The sequence below is a fragment of the Perissodus microlepis genome, chromosome 7, assembly GCF_051167445.1.
Source record: "Perissodus microlepis isolate ML-2025 ecotype Zambia chromosome 7, ASM5116744v1, whole genome shotgun sequence".
Lineage (NCBI taxonomy): Eukaryota > Metazoa > Chordata > Actinopteri > Cichliformes > Cichlidae > Perissodus > Perissodus microlepis.
In genome coordinates this window covers 20,494,944-20,520,304 of record NC_140467.1, presented here as the reverse complement: position 1 = coordinate 20,520,304, position 25,361 = coordinate 20,494,944, and the positions used below count along the sequence as shown (strand labels likewise).

The following is a 25,361-nucleotide window of genomic DNA, read 5'->3' as shown; positions in this document are numbered from 1 at the left end:
TCATCTATGCGCAATTTGAAAAGACTTTTATTTTGGAAGGCAAAATCAGACTGACTTGATATTGATATAGTATCACTGTGGGTTTGGATACTGTTGATCTAAAGTGAAATTGTCCTGTGGAAACATGAATGTTTCATTTAAGAGCATTTTGAAATTGTTAAATGAGTAAGTCATATATGGGCAGTTTCAATGGGCCATTACTTTGAAAGGCAAAATCAGAATGACTTGAAATTGACATGGTAACATTGCGAGGTTGTATACTGTTGATCTAAAGTGGAATAACCCCGTGGAAACAGGAATTTTCCATTTTAGAGCATTTTGAAATTGTTCCAAGAGTAAGTCAGATATGGGCAATTTGAAAAGGCTTTTATTTTGGAAAGCAAAATCAGACTGACTTGATATTGATATAGTATCACTGTGGGGTTGGATACTGTTGATCTAAAGTGGAATAACCCTGTGGAAACAGGAATTTTCCATTTTAGAGCATTCTGAAATCATTGAAAGGTAGGTCTTAAATGGGCAATTTCAACGTGCCATGAATTTGAAATGCAAAATTAGACTGACTTGATATTGATATCGTATCACTGTGGGGTTGCATACTTTTGATCTAAAGTGGAATTATCCTGTGTTAACAGGAATTTTTCTATTTAGAGCATTTTGAAATCGTTAGAAGAGTAAGTCAAATATGGGCAATTTGAAAGGGCCATTACTTTGAAAGGCAAAATCAGACTGACTTGATATTGACATGGTATTACTGTGAAAAACACTGTGGTTGGATAGTGTTGTTATAAAGTGCAACTAGTCTTTGGAAAGAAGACTTTTACTTTTAAGAGCATTATGAAGTCATTTAAAGAGTAGTTCAAAAATGAAAATTCACAGGGCTTTTACTTTGAAATCCAAAATAAGATGGCCTTGATATTGACAGGGCGCTATTAGGGTACAAGGTTGTGTCATGTAGATCTAACATTAGAGTTTGTAAACAAGCCTAAATTATATGTTATTATGTTCTTAACATATCTGTTAATTCACTCGAAGTTGGCTTTTATTTTGAAATCCGGTTTCCACATCCCTTCCCGTAATACTTTGAATACACAGGGAACAGAAAACAAACTGGAGGCTGGCTTGACTGCAAGTCTCGAATTGGAGGCTGGCTTGACACAAGTCCACTACTCACGTTCTGTCCAGGGCATCCGGGGGGATTTTCGAGATTGATAAAAATGTCCGGGTTTTCCTACATTCCGACAGAGGACCCATGTGTTTGAAGTCATCCCCGAACTGCTGCTTTGTGAGCACTTGTAAGTTTTTCTGCGCTCACAGACGGGACAGACAGCGCGCAGCAACGCGCCTAATGATGTTTAAAAGATCCCAAAACGCAAGTGAATCTTTTCAGACGAACTGCAAAAGAAATTTCCCTCGTACCGACCCAGTACTGGTAATTTTTCTTATGCACATGAGGCATTATTTCTGTACCATTATTTAATTCCAGAGGCTTTTAAGTTATTTTTTTTGCACTTGTTGACTTGCAAAGTCCTATATGACAAATTTTATTTCACAATTCATTAACCGCACAGAGAAGGCATCGTTTAAATACGTTAAATATGTTTCTTTAAGCAAGTTCTTCATGACTGAGCCAAGTGTCCTCGTTTTTGGACATCAAAATATGGTCACCCTAACTTAACTGACTAAAAAGCTCAACAACTCGTCAAAGTATCGCTGTTATCGGACACAAGCTTTAATAGTTGCAGCTTTTGAAAGTTTGCATTGACTCTTTACTAATCTTTACTGATTTGAATCTTTGGGGGTTTTGCATAACATATTGATGACACCTACTGAAGCTTTGAGAAATACTGATGGACATTTTTTCAGTTTCCTGTTGAAAACAGTCATAAAATTACCATCAGATCAGATATTTTACTTGTATAATTTAAAAAGTCTTATTCCACCTCTGTCATCCCACCAGGGTTAGTGCTCTTTGGGAAACTTTGAAGTTTAAGAACAAAAGACAAAATACAAATCCCTGACACTACCGTTCCTCCTTTTTCAGCACTCACACCAGGAAATTCTTCGTGTCGATCCAGCCACCTGTCGGGGAGCTGATGAGGCCCGTCTTCCTGACAGAGAACGAGTTTAAAAAGGAACAAGGTGAGTGAAAATAGGCCACGAAATTTTTCTGATGTCTTGAATGTTGCGACCCTAAACCACTGTCTCAGTTGCTGCTTTAACACCAACACATCTTTAAATGTTGCATAGTCCAAACAGGGAGCTTGTTAACATGTTAACCAGTGAGCTAATGCTGCAGCGCTGCAACTCATAAGTTTTGACCCTGAGTGTTAGTAGTCTACTCTGTATATATACTTCATATATTCTGTTCAAATATAGCGCTCATTTCATTAGACTGTGAATAACTGTTGTGATGGGGTTAAATGTTTGAAGTCATGTGGGAACCACATGCTGAATATCTAAAGTTAAAAAGTTAGCACATACATGAAACTTCAGGTTTGACTTGATTTGATAGCTGCAACTTTTGAACAGTCAATCAATGAAAATACAAATGAAAAAATTGCTGCTGATCAAAGACATTGAGATCTGCACTTTGATCTTTAACAGTTACGCAGAGAGGAAAGCATGCAGTGATGCTCAGTCACCCGTTGATAATGTGCATCATATAGTGTGACACGATGAAATGAGGACCTTTTAATTAGAAAGTATATTTCACTTTTCCAAATGTGTGTTTTGTTTTGTTTTTCTTTTATAACATTGCGAGCAAGTCATTTGCCACATGCAGTAAACATCAAAGTAACTGCCTGATGTTTCTGAGTCTCCACATCATCCTTCCTCCAGAGCAGGAAACAGTTTTTTGTCCATCAGCTACGTTAAATCCACCAATACAAACCAAAGGTTTGCATTAGACGGTGTATGGTAGAGCAGCTGCAGACAGCGGTTCCCAGCATGTTTCTGGTTTCTGGTGTTCGTTTTCCATCCTAACAGTGATCGAGTTTTGAGCTCTAACAAGCCCACAATGACTCTTTAAACATGTGTCATATCCACGGTTCCTCCCTCTCCATACTCTCCCCAATAGAGAAGCTATTACACAATCTAGGTAAGTTGGCTTTAATAGATTTGTTGTTCCCAGCTGTCTGTGTGCCACCTTTCCTATAGCCAAACTCATCCTCACACAGACCACCCCCTCCTCCCATTCCCCTCCTCCCTCCTCCTTTAACACCTCGTGCTGACTCCCCCTCCTCCCTTCTTGCCTGGGTAATCAACACTTAACTGCATCTCCGGGTCTGTAGCTGCAGACACCTGCAAACCTGCCGCTCACACTCTCCTGCTCCACCAGGAATGGCTGGAAATGCTCATCCACTGATCCTCATTCACTCTTCCACATATACATCTGGCTCACAGCAGCACTCGATCATGTGCTTTCTGATAACCACCAACCATGCTGGGAGTTTGAACTGTTGGTCATCTTGTAGTGCATCGGTCTAACAGGCACTGGGTTTTGTTTTGCAGGTCAAAAGAGGTCTTGACATCTCAGTTAAAACCAGGTTATAGTCATTCAAGAGGAAATGATAATGTCTTTAATTCGTATTGAGGTCTAGTTTTTAAATCAGCAAATATTTGACTTAGTTCAGACTTTTGACTTTGGTCACTTTTAAACAAAACTTCAACCCCTTTTTAACCAGTTCCAGGAACTAAGATCAGGATCTGGGAACTGAAGGAACCTATTTAACAAACTATTGTTAATACGTTTGTTAAATAGTGATTTACACCCTTTCAAAATGAGCCAAAGATATTGACCTAATCTAAAGAAACAGATTAGCTGTGACTTTAGGTCCAAAACATCTGAGTGTTGCGTTGAGATATCAGTCAAAGCTGAACTAGTGCGGGACCTACTGTCCTGTAATACCAGGTCATACCACAAGATGGCGCAATAAGTCCGCGTAACCTTTCATTCCTTGCATTTTTATTTACATTGGCAGTCTGATTCTATACACTGTTCAGTATATTCACTCGTATACATGAGAGATCAAGCATGTGGATCCATCTGTGTGACCCCTTGAGAAAAAGGCCAAAAGTAGCTAAAGTCTGAGAGAGCAGCACACATCCAAAAACATTTCACCACACTCACTGGTATAACACTGCCCCCTGGTGGTGACAGTTTTAATAAAAATGGGAACTATTCTCAGTTAGGGGGAGGGACTTTGTGGTTGTTCCTTAAATATCTGTTTTACAATGCCTGTGCTGTGACTTGAAACAATCCTTATGCAGGTTTAGTTCTTAAATACTACAAAAAGTTCGTGCTGTGGAAACACTTTATATCTACCTGTAAGTGTAATACAGAAAACATAAATTTCTGTTTGTGGGGAGCAGTTAAAGTAAACGTTTGACTGGTTTTCTGTGGGACCCACAACATTTTGTGCAATTTAAATTTTTTTCCCCTATTTTGTTTTTTCGTGCTCCCTCACACAACTTACTGCACAACCTCTTGGCAAGGAGCTACAATTTTATTAAATTTGGGTTGGTGTTATAAAAAAGTTCAGATGAAGCATGCATAGACACTAACACTACGAACGGACTGCAGTCTGTTTTAGCTAAATTTTCTGAATTTAAGTTTTCTGTCACTTGACTTATTATTGCAGCGATTTTAGGACTTGTTTTACATCAGAGCAGTATTGATATATAATACTGAAATACTAGTTTTAACCTGGACATCCAGGCGTCTTTTGACCAGCAAATCACCAAACAGTTGCTCTCTACAAGCCATCTTCGCACAAGTGAGAAAATTAGTACTGAATACCTCTTTCAACCAGAATTTCTGTCTTTGGAAATACTCTGGAAAATGGTGACTTGAGTTGGTTAGCAGTCAGAAATTTGCTTCTTTTGTGCTGTAAATTCACCAACAAAATCCTGTGTTCAGTGGGAAGCATGAGTACATTCCCGTGTTAAGTGTTAGTAGCATTTACAGTTCTTGATGTACTGAATATTACATCAGTCCCTCTGAGAACTTTAGCAATGTTCACTGCATTGTATAGTATATGTATATAATACTGTACATGTCTGAAGCTAGCAGATACCCTGAAAAAGAATAGCAATGGTTAAAAAAATGAACTCTGTTACTGTACATGTTGTCTTCTTCTTATTATTATTATTACTACTACTATTATTATTAAGATTATTAACTGCTTTGCTTGTTTTGCTGCTGGGAGGGAGAGGATTCCTGTCTGACCAGTGCTCTGCTCCTACAACCTCCACAGGTCAGCTGATGGGCATGAACGAGATCACAGAGAAACTAACTTTGGACGTCAAGTGCCGAAACGAACACGCCATCGTCCAGAGAGTGACCACCGCTGCCAACCTCAGCAGAGTGCCCTGTGGGTCAGATAAAGAGTGCAGGTGAGAAAAATCACTCCTGAGCAAACACGTCTTGTTATCTGAGCCACCTTTTAATGCAAATAGCGCTCTGTGTGGTGTTTGTCTTCTGCAAAGGACACGGAATCATTTGGGAACAAGATCTTTGCCAAGATCAGCTTAAAAGATCAGCTTAAAAGTGTGGCTTCACGTATTTTACGCAGATTTTAAAAATCCACTAAAGGAACAAAGTGTACATTTTTCAGACACCTATAAATTTTAGTTCCAGCTTGAGTAAAATAAATGATAAAGAAGCACATGCTGTCAGGAGGATCTACCTTGACATGACAATAAGAAGGCTGAGTTCTTTATTTCTCCATTAGATCCACTTCTCCTTTGTGACATCTGGTCTCAAAAATCCAAGATATAAGGGGATTACCATTTATGACCACAACAACATTATCTACATCACAGAACTAATAACATTTATCCATTCGCTTCCACTTATCCTTTTCAGGGTCGTGGGGGGCGCTGGAGACTATCCCAGCTGTCATAGGGCGAGAGGCGGGGTACACCCTGGACAGGTCGCCAGCCTGTCGCAGGGCCAACACAGGGACAGACAACCATTCACACTCACATGCACTCGCACATTCACACCTAGTGGCAATTTGGATTATCCAATTAACCTATCCCCACAAGCTGCATGTCTTTGGACGGTGGGAGGAAGCCGGAGTACCCGGAGGGAACCCATGCAAACACGGGGACCTTCTTGCTGTGCGGCAACAGTGCTAACCACCATGCTGCCTCTAATAACATTTAGACCTATTTAAATTACAATGTGTGTTTGCGTGAGAGGAAATCTGAAAATCTTAAGGTCATAAGTAGTTGGACTGTTGTTAGTTTAAGTTCAGTCCGGTTTTATTTATATACCATCAAATTATAACAATGGTTGCATCAAGGTGCTTTATATTGTGAGGTAAAGATCTACAATAATAGAAGGAAACACTAGAAAAAAGTTACTTTCTGTGTGGACATTAAACATGACAGACACCAGGAAACGCAGAAAGCAGAAGAAAGTAACAAAACCAACAAATCTAACAGAGACACAAAACACAAGAAATACATGACAAAAGCCTGTGACTGTGACATTCAGGAACCACTACATCATCTGTACAAACCTGATACAGCATCAGCTGTTCAAGCTTTTAGGGGGGAAAAGGGTGCACATATATTCACAATCAGCTGACTTGAAGTAGGATCTGATGCAGTTCTGAGAATATTGATCAGAGTATTCTAGAAAATTTCTAGAAAAGAAAACCAAAAACATTTTTTTTGCACTAACTTTGCACTCATTGTTGTGTTTCACAGATGATATTTTTGTCTCGCTGACTCACGCGATGTGTATCCCTTCTTTATTCTGTGGCTTCATCTTTACTTCTTGATCTTTACTGCCTTGACCTCAGTCCTCCTGTTCCTCCTCCTGATCATCCTGTCCACAGGTTTGCCGGCAGGACGGTGACCAGTGGCAGCTTGGTGCTGGTCACCGTGGCAACCAAAGAGGAAGGAGCCGCCCAGCTGACGGTCAACTGTGAGAAAATGGTGATCGGCACGATGCTGGTGAAAGACATCCTCCAGGCTCTAACGCAGTGACGCGAACCAGCTCTCCAGCTCTCCAGCTTTGAACTCCGCCTCCACCCGCACTTCAGCCATCCCTCACATATCATCTAAGACTTGTCAGTGTAGCATCTCCTGCGAGCCGTGTCAGTGAGGAAGCTTCCACAACATTTGTTTTGTTAGAAGAGCCCCAAACTTTTAGAAATGACTCCCAGAGACAGTGAATGCCACACCCGGACCTGACAATTAAAACTGAACCTGAATGTTTTTACTTGACTATCCAAAAATACTAATTTCCGAACGTTTTGGGTTTTTTTTTCTTTCCTTGAGGAGCTAATTGGACTTACTGGACTCACATTTACTTAATCTAAACCTTTTTTCTTTAGTATAAAGTTAATGTCAGAATTTGTTTCCTGGATAAACATTAATCGAGGCTGCAGGTTTATTCTTGACTTTGAGAAAAAAAACTGTGGCTCTGAAACGTTCAGCCACAGCCTGTGATCTTCCTCAGTGGAGGCAGTTGCTCAGTTGTCATCGACAAAGACTGAATAAACTGCATTTTTCATCATTTGTGAAATCAAAATCAGCTACAGTGACGACTAGGAGGACAAAGTCATCCGTGATATTCAAATCCAATTTGTGGTGCTAGATTTTTCTGTGCTCTCACCTGGTACATAATAAAATCTGGAGTAGGACACATCTTTAAAAAAAATCCAGAAGAATCTTCAATCAGTAGTAGTAACTGGACTCATCCGCCTTCTGTTAAGGCTGTAGTCAGGCTTTACAAAGATTAGGTGAGCAAAAAATAAACAAAAACATGTGCAGTAAGATGTTCACTAGGTTCAGGCTGGCGGAGATGAAAGGGGTATTAACACTGTGCAGTAAGAATATGTCACTCTTGGCAATCAGGACACTTTATTTTCCCAATAAAGTGGTCCTACACCATAAACGTCGCTCACTCACGATCTCCCTTGATTTTTTTTTTTAAATCTCAGACTAGATTTAATCCATGTGTAGGAAACTGAAATAATCCCAGATGAACAAGTCAAGACATTTACATTGCGACTGCTGGTTTTATATACTTTTTGCTTTTATTCCAACTTTATGTATATCAGGTAATGACTAAACCATCTCTATGACAAATGAGCAACGTCATACGCTGGGGAAAGACTGGACCTCCACAGGTTTTTGTCGGAACTAAAGGAGGTCTTTCTATGGTGTTAACATGAAGATGAAACAACTTTCAGTTCAGTTCATTTTATTTATATAGCTACAATTCACAACAAAAGATAAAAATCTTACAACAATATAGACTAAATCCCAACAATCAGATGCCCCCTGTGAGCAAGAAAAACTCCCTTTTCCTCTGGATGGGCAGCCATCTGCTGCAACTGGTTTGAGGGGCTATCAAAGTGTTTTAAGATGGAGTGATACTCTGAGATACACGAAGTGGGTAAAAGACTATCATTATATTCCCTCAAATCAGGTGGCACTGTCACAGTTATTTGAAATCATTACAAGATACAAGAAGATAGCTGATCTAAGACGGCTACCATTCAACCTCAACTATGTGATTTTGGTATAATATTAATGAACAATTCCCCAGAGTTTTATCTGATAATTTGGTGATTTTTAGCATGTGGTTAGCTGTCAAAGTGCACATGTTCATCACAGTAAGTGGGGCATTGATAAAAGCTGAAATGTATACATGCTGTTTTATTGCAACATGCAATGCAGTACTACTGTAAGGTGTGGTGTGTGTCTGTGTGTGAGTGAGTATCAGCCTAACAATAAGAAGTAGCGCTTTTGATTAAAAACTGTAACACTTGACTTGACATCATCATGAAGCACATTAAAATCACAAAAATCATCATGCTTGATTATACAGAAATGTTTTTTTGGTTGCTTTTCTCTGATTGCTGTGAATTAAACCCAGCGTTTAACCCCAACTCCAACAAAAATACTTAACGAATATCAGCAAATTATTTTCCTAATTATAATTTTGATAAATGATTTATCTGCTGGTGATATTCTCGTATAAGTGAATCAGGACTGTAAAAAATAGGATTTTTGCCCACTAAATTCTCAACTGAGTCTTGTAGACAAGCGTTTACTGTAAGTCATTCTACATGGATTTAATGAGGTGGTAGTTGTGTCTTCAGTTTGTTTATGTGCATAAAGGAAGTAATATATTGACCATAGAGCTGTAGCATATTTTTCTAATTTTTATTAACTTCCGAGAAGGCAAAGCTAGCAGTTCTCGTGTTTTGTGTTAAGCTAATGGGTTGCTATCTGTAGCTATTAGCTTTAGGGAGTTAGCTTTCCCAAATGAGACTTAACTGACTTTTGGCAATACAGTAAAGATAAATATTTGTCAAAAATATCAATGCATTCATTTAGATTTCTATTTTCAGAAAACTCAGCCTATATTTACTAGTAAATAACACAATGAAGCTTTGAAGTGAAATATTCGCAAAAGCTTAAAACAAAACTCAACCCATTCAGCTTTCCATAAAGTTGATTTAGTAAAGAAACATTTAGATTATGTTTGAGTATGTGCTGAAGATAATGTGCGTGATTTTCAAGTTAAGTGTTGCTTTTCATCTCAGTGGTCAGGCTGGTTTCGTGGCTAATTACATTTGATGCCCCTTTTTTTCCTTTTAATATCCTCATCTGTGCTGCAGACGCATGTTTCTTAATTCTAGCAGTATCTGTGCACTTCTTTTTACTGTTGGAAACTGTAACTGTAATCTTCCAAAGCTACAGCAGTAGTGAAAGGACTTTATTTTGGCCTTTAACGTACTCCTCGCATTGTCTGTTATTTGCCCGCTCGCTCCAGCAGCCATGATGATGAAAGTAAACAATAAGAAAGTCTACTTTCACAAGTAAAAATACAGAAAAGACTGAACTCTATTCTCCAAATCATACGTAGGGCCATCTGTTTCATCTGCTTTCAAAATATCCAAAGTACAGTTCCTCATACCCGTGTGTGGTTGTGAAATGTGGTCCTGAGGTATTACAAGTATAGTTATACAAATAAAAGTACAGATATGGTGTTGCGTGTGTCTACTTTTTTATGGTCTTTAGTCAAATCGACCACAGACAGCTGCCTTAACTGAAGGAAGCAAGACTGGCAGTTTGAATAAGGAAGAGTAAAACAGAAGTTGTAAAAAGCCTGCTGTATTTGCTGAAATCGAACTCGTCCATCTGTTTGGCATCTTTGTAGTGACATTTGAAACCCTGGAGCACAATTTCTTAATTACTAAATTTCCGCACGAAAGTTGAAAGTAACAAAAAGCTGGTAAACAAAGTGGTATTAAAGAGAAACAGCTGGAGGAACATTTTGCAAATAATGAGGTTAGCTAGCAACACATTAGTAGCATGACTGCTTCTCTTTTCCTAAGACCTTAAAAACTTTCCTTCACACCTTTCCTTGACCTCATGAAGTTGTTCATCGACGTCATGGTAAAGAGACGTAGGAAGGATGTGGGAAGTCTTTCTTGTTTTTTATTTGATACAACAAAACAGAAAAAATACACACACGTGAGATGAAGAAAAAGCTGCATTTATTTAAAAACCTGATTAAGGCATTACAAAATAATTGTAAATCTGCTTTAAATTTTTACAAAATCCCTGATAATGGATTTTATCAGGGATTTAACATCAATGTAGTCTCTCAGGCAGATATTAAGGTAGTCTGTAAATGATTTGGTCCTTTCCCATCACTGCACTCTGAAATCTTTGGTTTTCCACTCAAACTGAACTAAACTTGCCCAATCCAGTTTGTGCAGGAAAATATCAGACTGAACCTACTAAAATCTATTCTGTGCATAAGTATAGACTTTTTGGAACCCATTTGCTATGATTCTTTGGCTGATTACACCACCTACGCAGGTCATGAACCTCCAAAAACATATAAGGCCATTTATTCAAACATATATTTGAAGGCAACTTATTAAAACGCTTTTTTTCTAGCTGCATGGTTTTATTCTTAGATTGCACTAATACAGCTTAGCATGATTCACAGTTAAAAATGATTTAAAAAAACTAATAGCACTTATCTTACACTTGGCCTTGGTCTTGTTTTTTCACAATTCAAAAGAGACATGACAAAAAACTGCAGCTGCTTTAAGTCAGCCTTCTCGGATTGGCTGAGCCTCACATCCAGAAGATTTGAATGCAGCCTGAGTGAGGGTTTGTGTGCTCAAAGCCAGAGCCGTGTCCCTGAGTAGGTCCTATTAGGGACAAGGCATAAGACTAAATTTGAGCATCCTCCACTGTGACATAATATACATTCACTGGCCCCATTATTGAGTACACTTGGTCAACTGCTATTAAGACAAATATCTAATCAGCCAATCACATGGCACCACCTGAGTGCATTTCGGCGTGTAGACACGGTCAAGACGACCTACTTAAGTTCAAACTGAACATCTGGACAGACAGTTGTTTTAATTGATTTTCCTGTTGGATAAGACATCAAAATTAGAAAACAGAGGTGTTGGCTGACCTGATGAGTCTCAATATCTGCTGCAACATCTGGCTGGTTGGGTCAGAATTTCGTGTAAACGACATGAAAGCATGGATCCATCCTGCCTTGTATCAACAGTTTGGGATGGTGGTGATGGTGTAAACATGTGAGGGATATTTTCTTGGCACACTTTGGGCCTCTTAGTACCAACTGAGCATCATTTATATGACAGAGCCTACCTGAGTATTGTTGCTGTCCACGTTCACCCCTTTATGAGAACAGTGTACTCACTATACAAAACTAGTTTCTTAAACATGACAGGAAAGCAAAAACACAAGACCTACAGTCGATCCATCACTCTTCAGTAAACCAGATAATAAGGCCCCATTTTCTCACTTTGAATATAGGGTTTTGTCATTTACATACAAACTTTTTACAGGTGTCCAGGATTTTAATAACACACTGGCACTTCTTTCTCAGCTTTCCAACGCAGTAATTCTTGGAAGGCAGAGAGAGCCGACTGTTGTTTAACAATTTGTTTTAGCAGTGGAATTTTTAAATTAGGCACCATAGAAAAAAGATGACAGAAGGCACAGGATTCAACCAGGAAATACAGAGATTACAGAGCTTCAAGTCGTTCTACCCATCTGTGAGGATGTTAAGAGGAAGCTGAATCCATTTAAAACAACGCTAGTGTTCACGTGAGCTCTGTCTGCCTGGTTTGTGGAAGTAGAAGACCCACCAGTCCTCCAGTGAGCAGCAGGGCTGACACCAGCAAGATGGGGACAGCACAGTTTGCATCCACCAACCTTCCAAAGACCAAGTTACCCATGATCGCTGCCACTCGGCCCACGCCTGTGAAGAAACCAAGAGCAGAGGACCTGAGAGAAAAAGGGAAAGAGATTCAGTATACGTGCATGTGACCTCTCTGAGTTAGAATAAAACACCTCGATGGATGAGTGAATCAATTAAAAAAAATACAAAAAAGAAATCTTAGTTTGATTTCCATTTCTATACATGGCTGAATCTGAGTTTCGAGACTGGTTACCGTAGCTTTGTCGGGTAGAGCTCAGTTCCTACGACATCCAGCGCATTCCAGGCGATCACGGACACCCCGCTGAAGATGCAGGACAGGATCAGACTCTGAGCTTTGGTCTGAACCACATAAATGAGGAAGACACTCAGACTGGACAACAACAGGCTGCCGGCTGGAGAAAGTAACAAAGATGAAGAAATGTATGATTTTTTTGTTAAACACTGACTTAAAGGTGGGCGTTCTGTAGCAGCTCGGTTTTCTGATTTTCTACATTTGTTTGTAGTGTGAGAGCTTCTTTAATCATGACTCGAAGCTTTTGAAGATGGAGCGTTTGCTTAACTATGAATGGGTTGTGTTAAAGACAGTGATATGCAGTGATGAACTCTAAAAGGACAAATTTTATGCTATCAAGTGTCAACTCACTGACAAATTCAGAGAATAAATTATTTACAAGAAACAAGCCGGAAAAATAAAGCTGAATGTCCACTGGAGGCGAGTCAATCCTCTCTGACTTCTATGTTACAACGTTACAGCAGAACAGACTGTTACGATAATAGAATTTCCTATAAACTTTGTTTTATTCTATTAAGCATGATTATGGATGTTTTAGTTACAGCTTAATTCATGGACTGAACTGGACCTCTCAGTTGTTTCTGGAGTATCTTTAATCCATTCATCTAAAAATAAAATAAAAAAAATAGTAATAAAAACACATGTGTGGCTCTATTTTGCCTTAGATATATGATTCGCATTAAATTTGCAAAAACTTAAATAACATCTAGCAAGATGTCAATTATTTTAGCTTTGTAGCTCCATTCACTCCATGGACTGTTTCTTGAGCACCACTTGCTGTGGCCACAATTTCTGTGGGTTACTGTGAAGTGGAATGGCTCTCCTGGATTGGCTCTGCTATGATCTTTTTTTTTTTTTTATACACAACCTATGATTATATGCAACATGTATGGGAGAGTGTTAAGGCATGAAAACATATTGATTTGTGAAAAAAAAAAAAAAAAACTCACAAAGCAGAGCCTTTCCTCCGGTGCTGTCCATCACAAGAATAGTGAAGATGTTACCTGGCAGGTTTGCCGCAGCTATGATGAAGCCATCCGTATATACTGTAAGGTAACAGAAAAATACAGGAAGACGAGTGTGGACAGGAGAAAGACGTGGCGAGATATGGATGGACCAGAAAAAACAAATAAAAAACAACTCAATATAAACTGAAATAAACATTTAAATTTGATTATAAAAAATAAATACTGCAAAATTTTTCCAAATTAGATTAACTTGGGTCTTTTGAGCAAACATCCTTCGACAACCGTGCATTGGTAAAATAAAAAGCTACTGATACAGCAGGTACAGGACTAAAAGACAACACAGGAAATCTCTTCATCCTGAGATCTCCTGAGTGAGTCCAGTGTCAGCTGGTGCTTTAAGCTTGTTAGGAAGTCATATTAAAGCAGGTTAAAGAGTAAAGCAGAAGTGTCCTGCACTTGTTGTAAGTTTCAAATATTTGCTTTTCTCTTCTTTTCAAGTATTGTAAAAACTGACTCCTGTCAATGTTAAAGCTGATTTCTTGGCCTCCGTGAGCAATGTTTGATGCCTGGATGAAAACACTAATATGAGCATGAATCCACTGAAACACACCTGCTGTCTTGACCGTGTCACAAGTTTCATTGACCACTGCAGACGGGCGGGACACATTTGCGCAGGGCGAGCCGCCATCTTCGGTTCTCTCAAACAGCTCAGGAAACCACATCCACAGCCCGTAGTAACTACACACACACACACACACACACACACACACACACACACACACACACACACACACACACACACACACACACACACACACACACACACACACACAAAAGATTTTAACTTTTGATTTAGAATAAAGGGTGAAGTGTGAAAGTTTTAAAATGTAAAAAAAAAGAAGAAATAAGAAAACCACAGTAGACGTGCAAATATGAGTTTGCCATTTAATTGTTCCCTATCACTTGATGTGATGCCTATCAAATGGTTATCTCACATTAGTAGTATTATGTTTATAAGTCTGATACAATCCCCCAGCAGCTGAACAGCGTGAACAGAGCTGAAGCACAGCCTGAATGTATAGGTGCCCATTTCTTACCCAAAAGATATTGAGTAGAAAATGATGAGAAGAGGGATACTCCTGGATCTGAAAGGGCTCTGAAATATCTTTTTAATGGGAGCCAAAGCCTGCAAGTTAACAAGAAAATTATTCATAAGTAAACCAACAAAAAACAAAGGAAATGCCTAAACTACTCATGCACTGTCAGTGTTTTCACATTTACTCAATAGCTTAACAAACAAAAGCTCTTTTCCTTTTTGTTATATATACAGTTTGGTCCAAGTGGATACTATTAACCAAATAATCACAACTTGACTGAAGTCAAGATTTCCACCTTAATTCAAGGGGTTCACAGAAGTGTTATATTAACTGTTTAGGAATTAAGCCATTTCTATACAAAGTCCCCCGTTTTCAGATGCTTAAAGCAATTGAACAATTTACTGCTGTGCAGTTTTATTGCCAGATAAGGCTCGTTCACTCATTTTTCCGTGACTAATTGAGCAGATAAACCATCCGCTAACTGTTCAAGGTAACGCTCAATGTCAATTCCAAAGAGAGGTCTTTGAAAGTGAAGGCAGGGATCACTGGACTAAAAAAAAGACAAAATAAACCTATTGAAAAGATGGCACAAATTTACGAGTGGCCAGATGAACAATCTGGTGTATTGTTAATTCACTGAACAAAAGGCCGGGAAAAATCACAGAAAACAAATCAAGTGAAGGATGACACAACAGCTAACCAAGTCAAGAACACTCACAAAAAGTTACGCATAATTTTCATATGTACAAAAAAGGATGCCGTCATTAACGTAAACACAGAGGGTGTACAACAAGGTGCAAAGCACAGGTTACGCTCAAGAACTCAAGGCCATAAATGGGATATTCTTCAGTGGCCAGGTCAGCCACCTGATGTTAGCCTAAAACTGCATAATTTACAGTTACTGAAGACAAAAGTGAAGGCACAAATACCAACAAACAAGCAGCAACAGCAATCACTGACTATAAAGTATTTTCATTAAAATATTAGAAACACCCCCCATGTTACTTTCATCCCACTGAAATTCCCAGATGTATATAAAAATGTGTTTTTAATTCCTAAAGTTAATGGAATATTTTTGTTAAACCCTTGAATTAAAAATGCGTCACTTAAATCACATCTTGGTGTACAGAGGCCAAATGATTAAAAAATGCACTTTCCAAAGCCCAGAGCTGTGTTCATAAAACATTTTGGGTACCTGAAAGGATTTGTCAAATTAATTTACAACTATTTCTGGTAATTTTTCAAATCAAAACACAAAACAATCGTCACACGGGAGGATTGTTTTGTGTTTTGCTACTTTTCTCTCCTTTTTAAAATCTTTCAGGATCGAGTATCTTATACTCATATTTTACCATTTTCAGCCATTCTTTTTTAAAATAAACAAAACCCTAAATCTTGAAACCAGTACTACCAGACATTCTAAAAATCAGTTAAACTATTAATAATAACAAATTACATCACCTTTTTCAAAATATTTGCAAGACGTTCTTTACTTGAACCCAAGCTTCTGCTCTTGTCTTTGTCACCTTTTTGGGTAGAACTTGTACGCAAACCAAATTCCTACAAAAGGGTTCAGAGGACAGTTGTTACACTTACAGTACTTTTATACAATTGCATGAAGGAAGAAAATGTTGACTGATGACTGATGTTTCGTAAAGGCAAGCAAGGCAAGCAGTGCTTGCCCAGTGAAATCTAAAAATACATTATAGTACTTGCTATTGTCAGCTAATTCTAAACATTTTTTAAACATAACTATAGAAGCGCTAACATTTCACAATTTTTCAGCCAGGAAGGAGTTCAGACAGGTGAAGATGTCTGTGCAGATTGCAGCAATATGTACAAGGATGTCAGCATATACAAAAGGATAGTCATGCAGCACAAAATCATGTTCTAATCTGGTCCAAGTTTTCTTGTTGTTGTGTTGAACACTGGAGAAATGTTTGTTCTCTTTGTTTGGAGGTGGAAAGGGGGTGGCCATTGTTTCTGCTCACCTTCCTGTAAAAGTCACTGCTTGCTACTGATTCAACAAAACTGTAGAATACCACATGTGGAATATAAACACACACAGTAGCTTTCACTTCTCTTTGATTTCACCTTATCTTTGTCAGTTGCATCACTTTGGCTTTGCTTTTTGTTGACTTAATTTGGTTTTATTTTTGTTTAAAAGAATTATTAGATATGTGCAGCAAAAATTAAACATATAGTAGTATACTTATTTCATACCGGAAGAGCCTTTTCTTTTCCTTTCATGTTCAGCTTAAACATCAATCTGAAAACATGGATTGCTTCTTTCTCACGGTTAGCCTGGAAAAGATAGAACACAAAAAATCCTCCTAAAGACAACTCAGAAGTAAAAGCATCCAAGCAACACAAACATTATTTTGGTCTTTCAATACCTCCATGAGGAACTTGGGGCTTTCAGGCATGAACAACTTGAAAATGAGTGCCGACGTGATGCTGGGAATGGAGCACAGCACCACAAACACCCGCCAGCTCTTGAAGTGCAGTGTTCCCAGAGAAAATTGTACCCAGGTTCTGGGGATCACCAGCCAGGCCAGACCTGCAGACAAAGGCAAACACAGATGGTCAATATTTCACAAAAAAAAAAACCTATAGTTTATTTTAAGAGAAGTTGAGTTTAACATCTTGTGCAAGTCTGTGCAAAATTTTAAACACCAAAACCAAAAACCCGGTAACACACACCACTGAGTATGTGCTATTTCTTTCTGAAATCCTCAAGAAGCAACATCAGGAACTTAAAAGAAAATCAAGCTGACAAAGAAATACCAAAACAACTGCAGTTAACTTGAGTCTAGCTTAACTCCCATGTTAAAATTTCAAACTTTATAGAATTTAAAATCTTCTAAGCCTGTAGTTTCTGCCTTCAAAACAGTCGTCTCAAAAGTGAATTTTATTATAACTCATTCACCTGTATACTGCAGTTAGGGGTGTGGTCACTTTGAATTCAATTCAATTCGCACCAACTACTACAGACCCACTATGAGGAAGCACTTGGCGACAGTAGGGAGGAAAAGCTTCCTTTTAACAGGAAGGAACACTGATAAGTGCCACGACACAGGAAGCTGTTGTCACTGTCTAAGCCTCACTTTTTGAGTTACTGAACTGAACTCCTTGATTGTATTTGTGCTCTTGGAGCCTTTTGGGAGCATTTAAATTGAATTCTTGTTTAGTGGTACAGCCTGTTCAAGACGTTTGTACTTCAGTTTTGGTGAGTGAAACTTGAGTATTTTCTGGTCTTTTACATAGCAATGTTTAGCACTACCCAGTCTCTTTGGACTTGCATATTGCAACATATGCAACATGGTAACTAAGCTTGCTAGCATTAGGTAATACCTTACACTCCACCGTTCATTCAAATATAATAGCATCTCGCTAAAACCCACATGGAGGGGGTTAAAATGCTAAAATGTTAAAATGGGGCATAACCACAGTTATATTAATTTTTTATATGGAGAATACTCCTTGCTCCCACCTGCAGCCAGGATGTTTCCTGCCATCCAAAAGGTGGCCAGACAACTGATCATCGCACCTCTTCTCAGCCGGGGCATAAACTCTGAGAAGTAGGAGAAAATGACAGGAAGTGACCCGCCGACCCTGCAGAGGAGAACAGCATGGTGTTTATTCTTTAGCTGTTTTAGTTGTTTAACAAAGAAAATTTAGATGGTTTTTAAATACAGCGTGGAGGGATGCTGCATGTCTTGTGCTATATTTGGGTATTTCAAAAATGGTGACACTGAATAAAATCAAACCAGTCAATTACTAATCTGACTGACCTTTGTGCCCCAATAGGGGCATTTTTGTCCTCTAATGACACCAGAGGTACATTTAAAACAACTAAAAGGATGCAGCTTCCCAATGTGGAACTGCCCTAAACTTGAATGTTTTTTTAATAGTCAACAGAAGGCAACTCTTCTGGTTGTAGTATATATGAAAACTGCCCTCTGTCATTAAGATTTTTTTTTCCCAAAATTCCCTCCAAAAAATAAATATTAGGCATTGTAGCAATACAAGTCACATCGTAACACTTCAAGAATTATCGCTCTAAACATTTAAACATATTTTGTTGAATGTGTGTTAGCCAGTTTTAGGAAACTCTGCACACCTGAATCAATGACAGGTGCATAGAGGAAAAATATATAAAATAACCTCCGCACAATGGCCCACTTACCATAATCTTTTCTTCAGTTACAACATTTCAGTCTCAGTGACCTTTATTTGCTACACAGAAACAGTCTTCATGCACATTTGCACATATATACAGATTCAGCAAATTAAGGATTCTGGCTATTAGACATCTCACACGTGCATACTATCAATCAGGCAATGAGTCCACTCAAAACGTCAATGCCATCATCATCAAAAAGCCAAATACCTTTTAACATCACCTCCTATGTCTCCTATAGATTCTAAAATTATCACTTAAATTCATGAATTACCACCATTATAAAACCATTTTACAACAAATATTCATACTTTGCACAAATCAGTGACATATAATATTCTAAAATAGCAACATTACAATATATACAAATCACATATGAAAACAAATCTACTCAAAAGTGGATATGAGTACAAGTTCATAATTCAGTCCTTCAAGTGACAATGTCTGCAAAGTGAAGTATTACTAGTATTATTCACTAGTATTGTGGCCCTGGGAACAGTTGAATGTGTGTTAGCAAAACGTAAACTTGTACAGAAAAAAAGAATTAAAAATCATGTTTTTACCCAATGCCACTGATGAACCGCATCAACAGGAAGAGCCAGAACCATGGAGCCAAGCTAGCCAGACCCCCAAACAGCCCATTGACTGTCAGAGACACGATCAAAACCCTGCGACGCCCCTTCTGGTCAGCCAAGTAACCCCACATGTAGCCACCCACCATCATTCCTGGAAAACAGGCAAAAAAGATGAACTTGGTGTAATCAGTGGGCTCAGTCAGTTGCCCAAAACACTGAGTTACAGTCAGGGAAAAAAGTATTTGGACAATGACAGCTTTGCTCCGTATACAGTGGACTGTAAATCTGACAATCAACATGTGAATTAGGCGCAGATTTTCAGCTTTAATTGAAGGGATTTAATAAAAATATTACATTAAAGTGATTTTATTGATAGTTCAACATTTTCAGAGGCTTAATAATATTGATAAAATGGTCGTATATTCAGTTATGGCTCCAGTTTTATAAGAAAGGGTTACAAAATAAGCAGAGAGCAGAGGCTTATAACGTCTTGTGTGTTTGGCTTGTGTAAGGTCTTGTGGTGTTACGTCACATAAATCAATAAACTTAAAAAAAAAAAAAAAAGCTTCTCATTTCCAAGTTCCGCTTCAAACAGTTGACCTATTACCAAACAAACAGTTTGTTTCATTTTCTGTGAAGGGGAGTTTAAGGTGGTTGACTAAATGATTCACCGAGGAAAATGCTTGCTGTCAGCAGGCCCATGTCTGAGGAGCTCAGCTGGAGATCACAGTGTGCCGTTGGCAGCAGAAAAGAAACACAAAGAATCTCCACAGCATCACTGGCATTGGCCCAACCACAAACCACCAGCAGCAGCCAATGGAACAAACCAAAACCTGAGAGAGAAGTGAATAAACAAAGGGGAGAAGCAATTCATGATTGACTCGTTGCATAGCTTTGAAAATCTTCATTTTATGTCATAACCACAAACACCTAGGTATTACACCTCTAAAGGTATAAAGTGTATACCTAAAATCTTAAATAAGCTTATTTTTCATATGCTTTTCTCCTCATATTTACGATGACTAAGTGCAAAACAAAAAACATTAGATTACCTGCTCTTTCCACTGCTTCCTCATATGTCAGTTTCTGCGGTATGTGCCCACCAGCTTCTGCTGTTCTGTCAAAAATGACTTCACCTGTAAGGCAGCCAAATACACACTGTCAAATTCCATCCATCCATCTTCATCCGCTTTATCCGAGGCCGGGTCGCGGGGGCAGCAGCCTAAGCAGAGAGGCCCAGACCTCCCTCTCCCCAGCCACCTCCTCCAGCTTATCCGGGGGAACACCAAGGCGTTCCCAGGCCAGCCGAGAGATATAATCTCTCCAGCGTGTCCTGGGTCTGCCCCGGGGCCTCCTCCCGGTGGGACATGCCTGGAACACCTCACCCAGGAGGCACCCAGGAGGCATCCTTGTCAGATGCCCGAACCACCTCAGCTGGCTCCTTTCGATGTGGAGGAGCAGCGGCTCTACTCTGAGCCCCTCCCGGATGGCCGAACTTCTCACCCTATCTCTAAGGGAGAGGCCAGCCACCCTTCGAAGGAAGCTCATTTCTGCCGCTTGTATCCGCGATCTCGTTCTTTCGGTCACTACCCACAGCTCGTGGCCATAAGTGAGGGTAGGGACGTAGATCGACCGGTAAATTGAGAGCTTCGTTTATACACTCAGCTCCCTCTTCACCACGACGGACCGGTGCAGCGTCTGCATTACTGCAGCTGCAGCCCCAATCCGTCTGTCGATCTCCGGCTCCCTTCTCCCATCACTCGCGAACAAGACCCCGAGATACTTGAACTCCTTCACTTGGGGCAGGAACTCATCCCCGACCTGGAGTGGGCACTCCACCCTTTTCCGGCTGAGAACCATGGCCTCAGATTTGGAGGTGCTGATCCTCATTCCCGCTGCTTCACACTCGGCTGCGAACCGTCCCAGTGCGAGCTGGAGGCCCTCACCCGATGAAGCCAACAGAACCACGTCATCTGCAAAAAGCAGAGATGAGATTCTGAGGCCACCAAAGTGAAAGCCCTCCACCACTTGGCTGCGCCTAGAAATCCTGTCCATAAAAATTATGAACAGAACCGGTGACAAAGGGCAGCCCTGGCGGAGCCCATCACCCACCGGGAACGAGTTCGACTTATTGCCGGCAATGCGAACCAAGCTCTTGCAACGGTTGTACAGAGATCGAATGGCCCGTAGCAATGGGCCAGACACCCCATACTCCCGCAACACCTCCCACAGGACACCCTGAGGGACACGGTCGAATGCCTTCTCCAAGTCCACAAAACACATGTAGACTGGTTGGGCAAACTCCCATGCACCCTCAAGTATCCTTGAGAGGATAAAGAGCTGGTCCAGTGTTCCACGACCAGGACAAAAACCGCATTGTTCCTCCTGTATCCGAGGTTCGACTAGCGGACGAACTCTCCTTTCCAGCACCCTGGCATAGACTTTCCCAGGGAGGCTGAGGAGTGTGATCCCCCTGTAGTTGGAACACACCCTCCGGTCTCCCCTCTTAAAGATGGGGACCACCACCCCGGCCTGCCAGTCCAGGGGTACTGCCCCTGATCTCCACGCAACATTGTAGAGGCGTGTCAACCAGGACAGCCCTACAACGTCCAGAGCCAAATTCTGTCAAATTCGGTTCTTTTAAATTCTTTCACTGATAGAGAAAGACCCCGACTCAGTGTGGTCAAAGCTCAAAAAATCATCTTTATTCTACATTTACGGAAAAGGAGAGCTGCAGACTCTAGCAAGCATCCACAGGTCTAAAGCATCACAAGCCAAATGCGTATATATAGTTCTGCTATACGTCGCACACAGTCACACATAATTTTGATCAAAACAACTCTGCAGTGCACTCTGCCTAGTTTCACTTTTTGTCCACATCCTGTCAGCCTCTCACCTAGTTTATACTCAAAGTTGTCCCTCTCTTAAACTGGAAGCAAACTATATTAAAAACAAGTAACAATAAGCACTAACAATATATATTTATTCGGTAACAACACAAACATGTATAAAGTTTACAGAGGGTGAAGTGTTTTACTTTCATTGCACTAGCATAAATCGAGCCATAAACTTAACTTAATAAGACAAATAGGCTTGCCTGGGCCATGTAACTGGCTGATGAGGCTTTTTGCAGTTAGACCATTTCTTTCATTAAAACATATTAATGAAGTTACGACAGAGTTGTTGTTTCCATCTGTTTTATAATTTGATACATTTCTGTTAGAGATAATCTTTTATCAAACACTCAGATATAATGAAATAACACTCAGACACTTCAGCAGTTTAACGTGCACGGGTGAGAGCTCAACGGAGACTCACACCCTGCAGCAGCTCTCTGCCTTTATTTATACACAGCATGAAGCATACAAAAAAGGAAATACTATGCTTATCTAGTCAAGCATGCAGGTGTGACTTCTCAAAACGTTGTGTTCTCTACAAGGTCGTTTCTTACTCTTGGGTGGCGGTTTCCTGTTGCTGACAGATAATATGACGGCACACAGTTTCCGTTATAGAGCAGAGAGCCAGCGGTTAACTATGCAGCTGGTTGAGTACAAACAGAAATATAAACACTCTTAGCTGATTATTATATGAATAATAAAACCTTTAAAAGCAAAAATCCTTTGACAATTTCTATGGTTGCAATGAAAATGTAATTAGCAATAACTGGCAAGTAACTAACTGTTATAATAATTATCTGGCTACAAAATAGCACAAAATAATGAAAAATCATTAAAAAAAACCCCAACAACATCACAATTTAGTCCAAAGTGGGAATGAAAGTTTCATAGTAGGATGACATTTTTTTAGAGTGATACCAAAGTATAACCAAATTTCTGTAACGTTTATTATGTGTAGATATTTATGAGTCAATACTAAGATAAGACAGTGCAGTTTAAAAATAGCTTGTTTGCTTGGATCAGCTGGTTGTGTTCTTTGTAGGGAAGTTGCAGAGTGCCCTCTAGTGGGCAAACAATGGAAAATCAAAATGCATAACACTGTTGAAGGGTGTTTCTCCTGTCTCTTCGTTACTTTTTTATTTTCATATTAGCTGTTGCAGATTTGATATATGGTCAAATAGCTAACATTCGCTGATACACTGACGAAGCCAAAAACAATTTTTACAGAATATTACGCAGAAAACGAGGCTCTCAGCACTCTCTGCAGCACATGCAGCAAAGTCGCATTTGTGGAAAAAAATTAAAGTTAAATGTAACTGGATTATGAAATGTATTGTAGTAATTTTAAACAAAAAAAATCCCCCATCCTTTTTTTCTGTTGTAAGAATATTAGCAGATACATCAATATGAGCATTTTTTACTTCTTAAAAATCAATACATCAACTGTTAGTCATCCATTACTTATCAGGCACAGATTTGTTTACCGCTTTAAATATATGTTGAGGATTAAGAAGTAAAAGTACAGAGTAATCCGAGTATCAGAAATGGAAATTCTTTTCAGAGCCATTTCAAAGTAGTAACATCCTAAAAAAATATTTTAACATTTGATCTGAAAGAGGGCTTAAAACTACTTTTTAGGATTTAAACTACTACAAAAATATACTGATCCAGCTGTCCAAATTTTCCACATGTGAGGTGCGCAAAATGTATCTCATCTCTATTACTAGCATATTTACATTTTAAACGATGTGAAATGTTCCTGAATTTACTCAGCAAATGAATTTATAGGAGTGTGTTAATAAGCACGTGTTATCAAAGAGAAGGTATGATCTGTTTAAAACTAAAATGTAATTTGAATCAATTTCTTTTAAAGAATTTGTTAAACAAATTTCGTCACTTTTTAAATTATTCATTTTTGTCATCTTAGTATATTATTTTGTTTAATTCAATTAATTTTGAAACAAACAAACATGTAAAAGGTGGAGAAAGCAGTAATTAAGTAATTTTTGCAGCTGCAACTATTTGCAATTTAAATACAATACAATACAATACAATTTAAATGGACTTTTACAAATAGCATGCTTTATTATGTATTCTAAAGATTTTTTGTTTTGTTAATATTTTCATAATTTTACATTGGCTGCACCATGTGCCCTGGAACGTATACCCGTATACACGTGGTGGTAAGCTAGAACTGAAAAACCTAACCATATATATATATATATATATATATATTTATATATATATATATATATATATATATATATATATATATATATATATATATATATATATATTTATATATATATATATATATATATATATATATATATATATATATATATATATAGTTAACAAATATTATTTTTTACATCTTTATAGGCCAGGTAACCAGAATTGCAACCCAATATCAGTTTACAGTGTCAGTAAGGGTAAACCGAGTGGAAGCCTTAAAGCATCAGAGAAATATTCTTTTGAAAGGTTGATGAAAGAGTGACAGATGGTTTCCTAAAACAAAACAAAAAAGGAGTAGTAACTAGAGGACTCATGAGGGGGACCAATTCAGGTACACAACTTATTGTAAAGACTTAAAGCATTTAAAGTCTAAATAAAAAAATAGGTGTAAAATATTAGTAAGCTTATACAGCAATAATAACGTTTTTTAAAAAAACAACTATATCAGGTAACTGAATTTGAACAAAATAAGGAGAGATGCCACTTACTTTTGTAAAAAATAAAATAAAATAACAATAATAAATAATTTTGACACATATAATTACTTTGTGTGTGTGTGTGTGTGTGTGTGTGTGTGTGGGGGGGGTTATAGGAATGACCTCTTTATGGATCTTCGTATGCAAGTAAACAAACTGTCTGCCTTTACCTTCATCCGAGTCCAGCTCCCTTGCGTCCAGGCGATGTCCCGTGAGAAGCGGCTGGCGTGCCTCCGGATCTCCGGCATGCTTATGACGGGACATCTCCAGAGAAGTCGGGTGTCTCTAATCTGGGCACTTAAGATTTGGGTAGATTAGCTAACTTCTCTCCAGATCCGTCAAATCTCCGAGCGAGGTGTCCGGTCCTATGACTGCCAAGTCTACA

The 25,361-nt window shown here is 38.9% G+C and overlaps 2 protein-coding genes across 14 annotated transcripts in view; one reads left to right on the top strand and one right to left on the bottom strand.

Moving 5' to 3' along the window:
- Positions 1-10,020, top strand: part of ap3b2 (adaptor related protein complex 3 subunit beta 2) — a 59,866-nt gene extending 49,846 nt beyond the window's left edge. For 8 of the 12 annotated variants that reach the window (XM_084934047.1, XM_084934045.1, XM_084934046.1 and 5 more), the window contains 4 exons: positions 2,045-2,142; positions 3,080-3,100; positions 5,259-5,397; positions 6,852-10,020. In XM_084934047.1, coding sequence (XP_084790173.1) covers positions 2,045-2,142; positions 3,080-3,100; positions 5,259-5,397; positions 6,852-7,002 — 409 coding nt within the window. In that variant the 3' untranslated portion in view covers positions 7,003-10,020. The remainder of the gene's footprint in view (positions 1-2,044; positions 2,143-3,079; positions 3,101-5,258; positions 5,398-6,851) is intronic. The other 4 variants (XM_084934048.1, XM_084934049.1, XM_084934039.1 and 1 more) reach the window with 1 other exon arrangement.
- Positions 10,021-10,515: 495 nt separating this feature from the next.
- On the bottom strand, positions 10,516-25,249 carry sv2 (synaptic vesicle glycoprotein 2). Of its 2 annotated transcripts, XM_084934054.1 has the most exons (13): positions 25,147-25,249; positions 20,421-20,504; positions 20,040-20,201; positions 19,357-19,519; positions 18,104-18,225; positions 17,007-17,170; positions 16,834-16,914; positions 16,072-16,170; positions 14,611-14,699; positions 14,124-14,251; positions 13,496-13,591; positions 12,486-12,645; positions 10,516-12,318 (listed from the first exon to the last, which is right to left on the bottom strand). In XM_084934054.1, exons 1-13 carry the CDS (start codon positions 25,238-25,240, stop codon positions 12,135-12,137), a joined length of 1,626 nt encoding a protein of 541 aa, XP_084790180.1. In that variant the 5' UTR covers positions 25,241-25,249; the 3' UTR covers positions 10,516-12,134. The 2 variants fall into 2 exon arrangements, with proteins under 2 accessions (XP_084790180.1, XP_084790181.1); XM_084934055.1 differs by lacking the exons at positions 20,040-20,201; positions 20,421-20,504 and having other exon boundaries at positions 25,147-25,243.
- Positions 25,250-25,361: the final 112 nt, after the last annotated feature.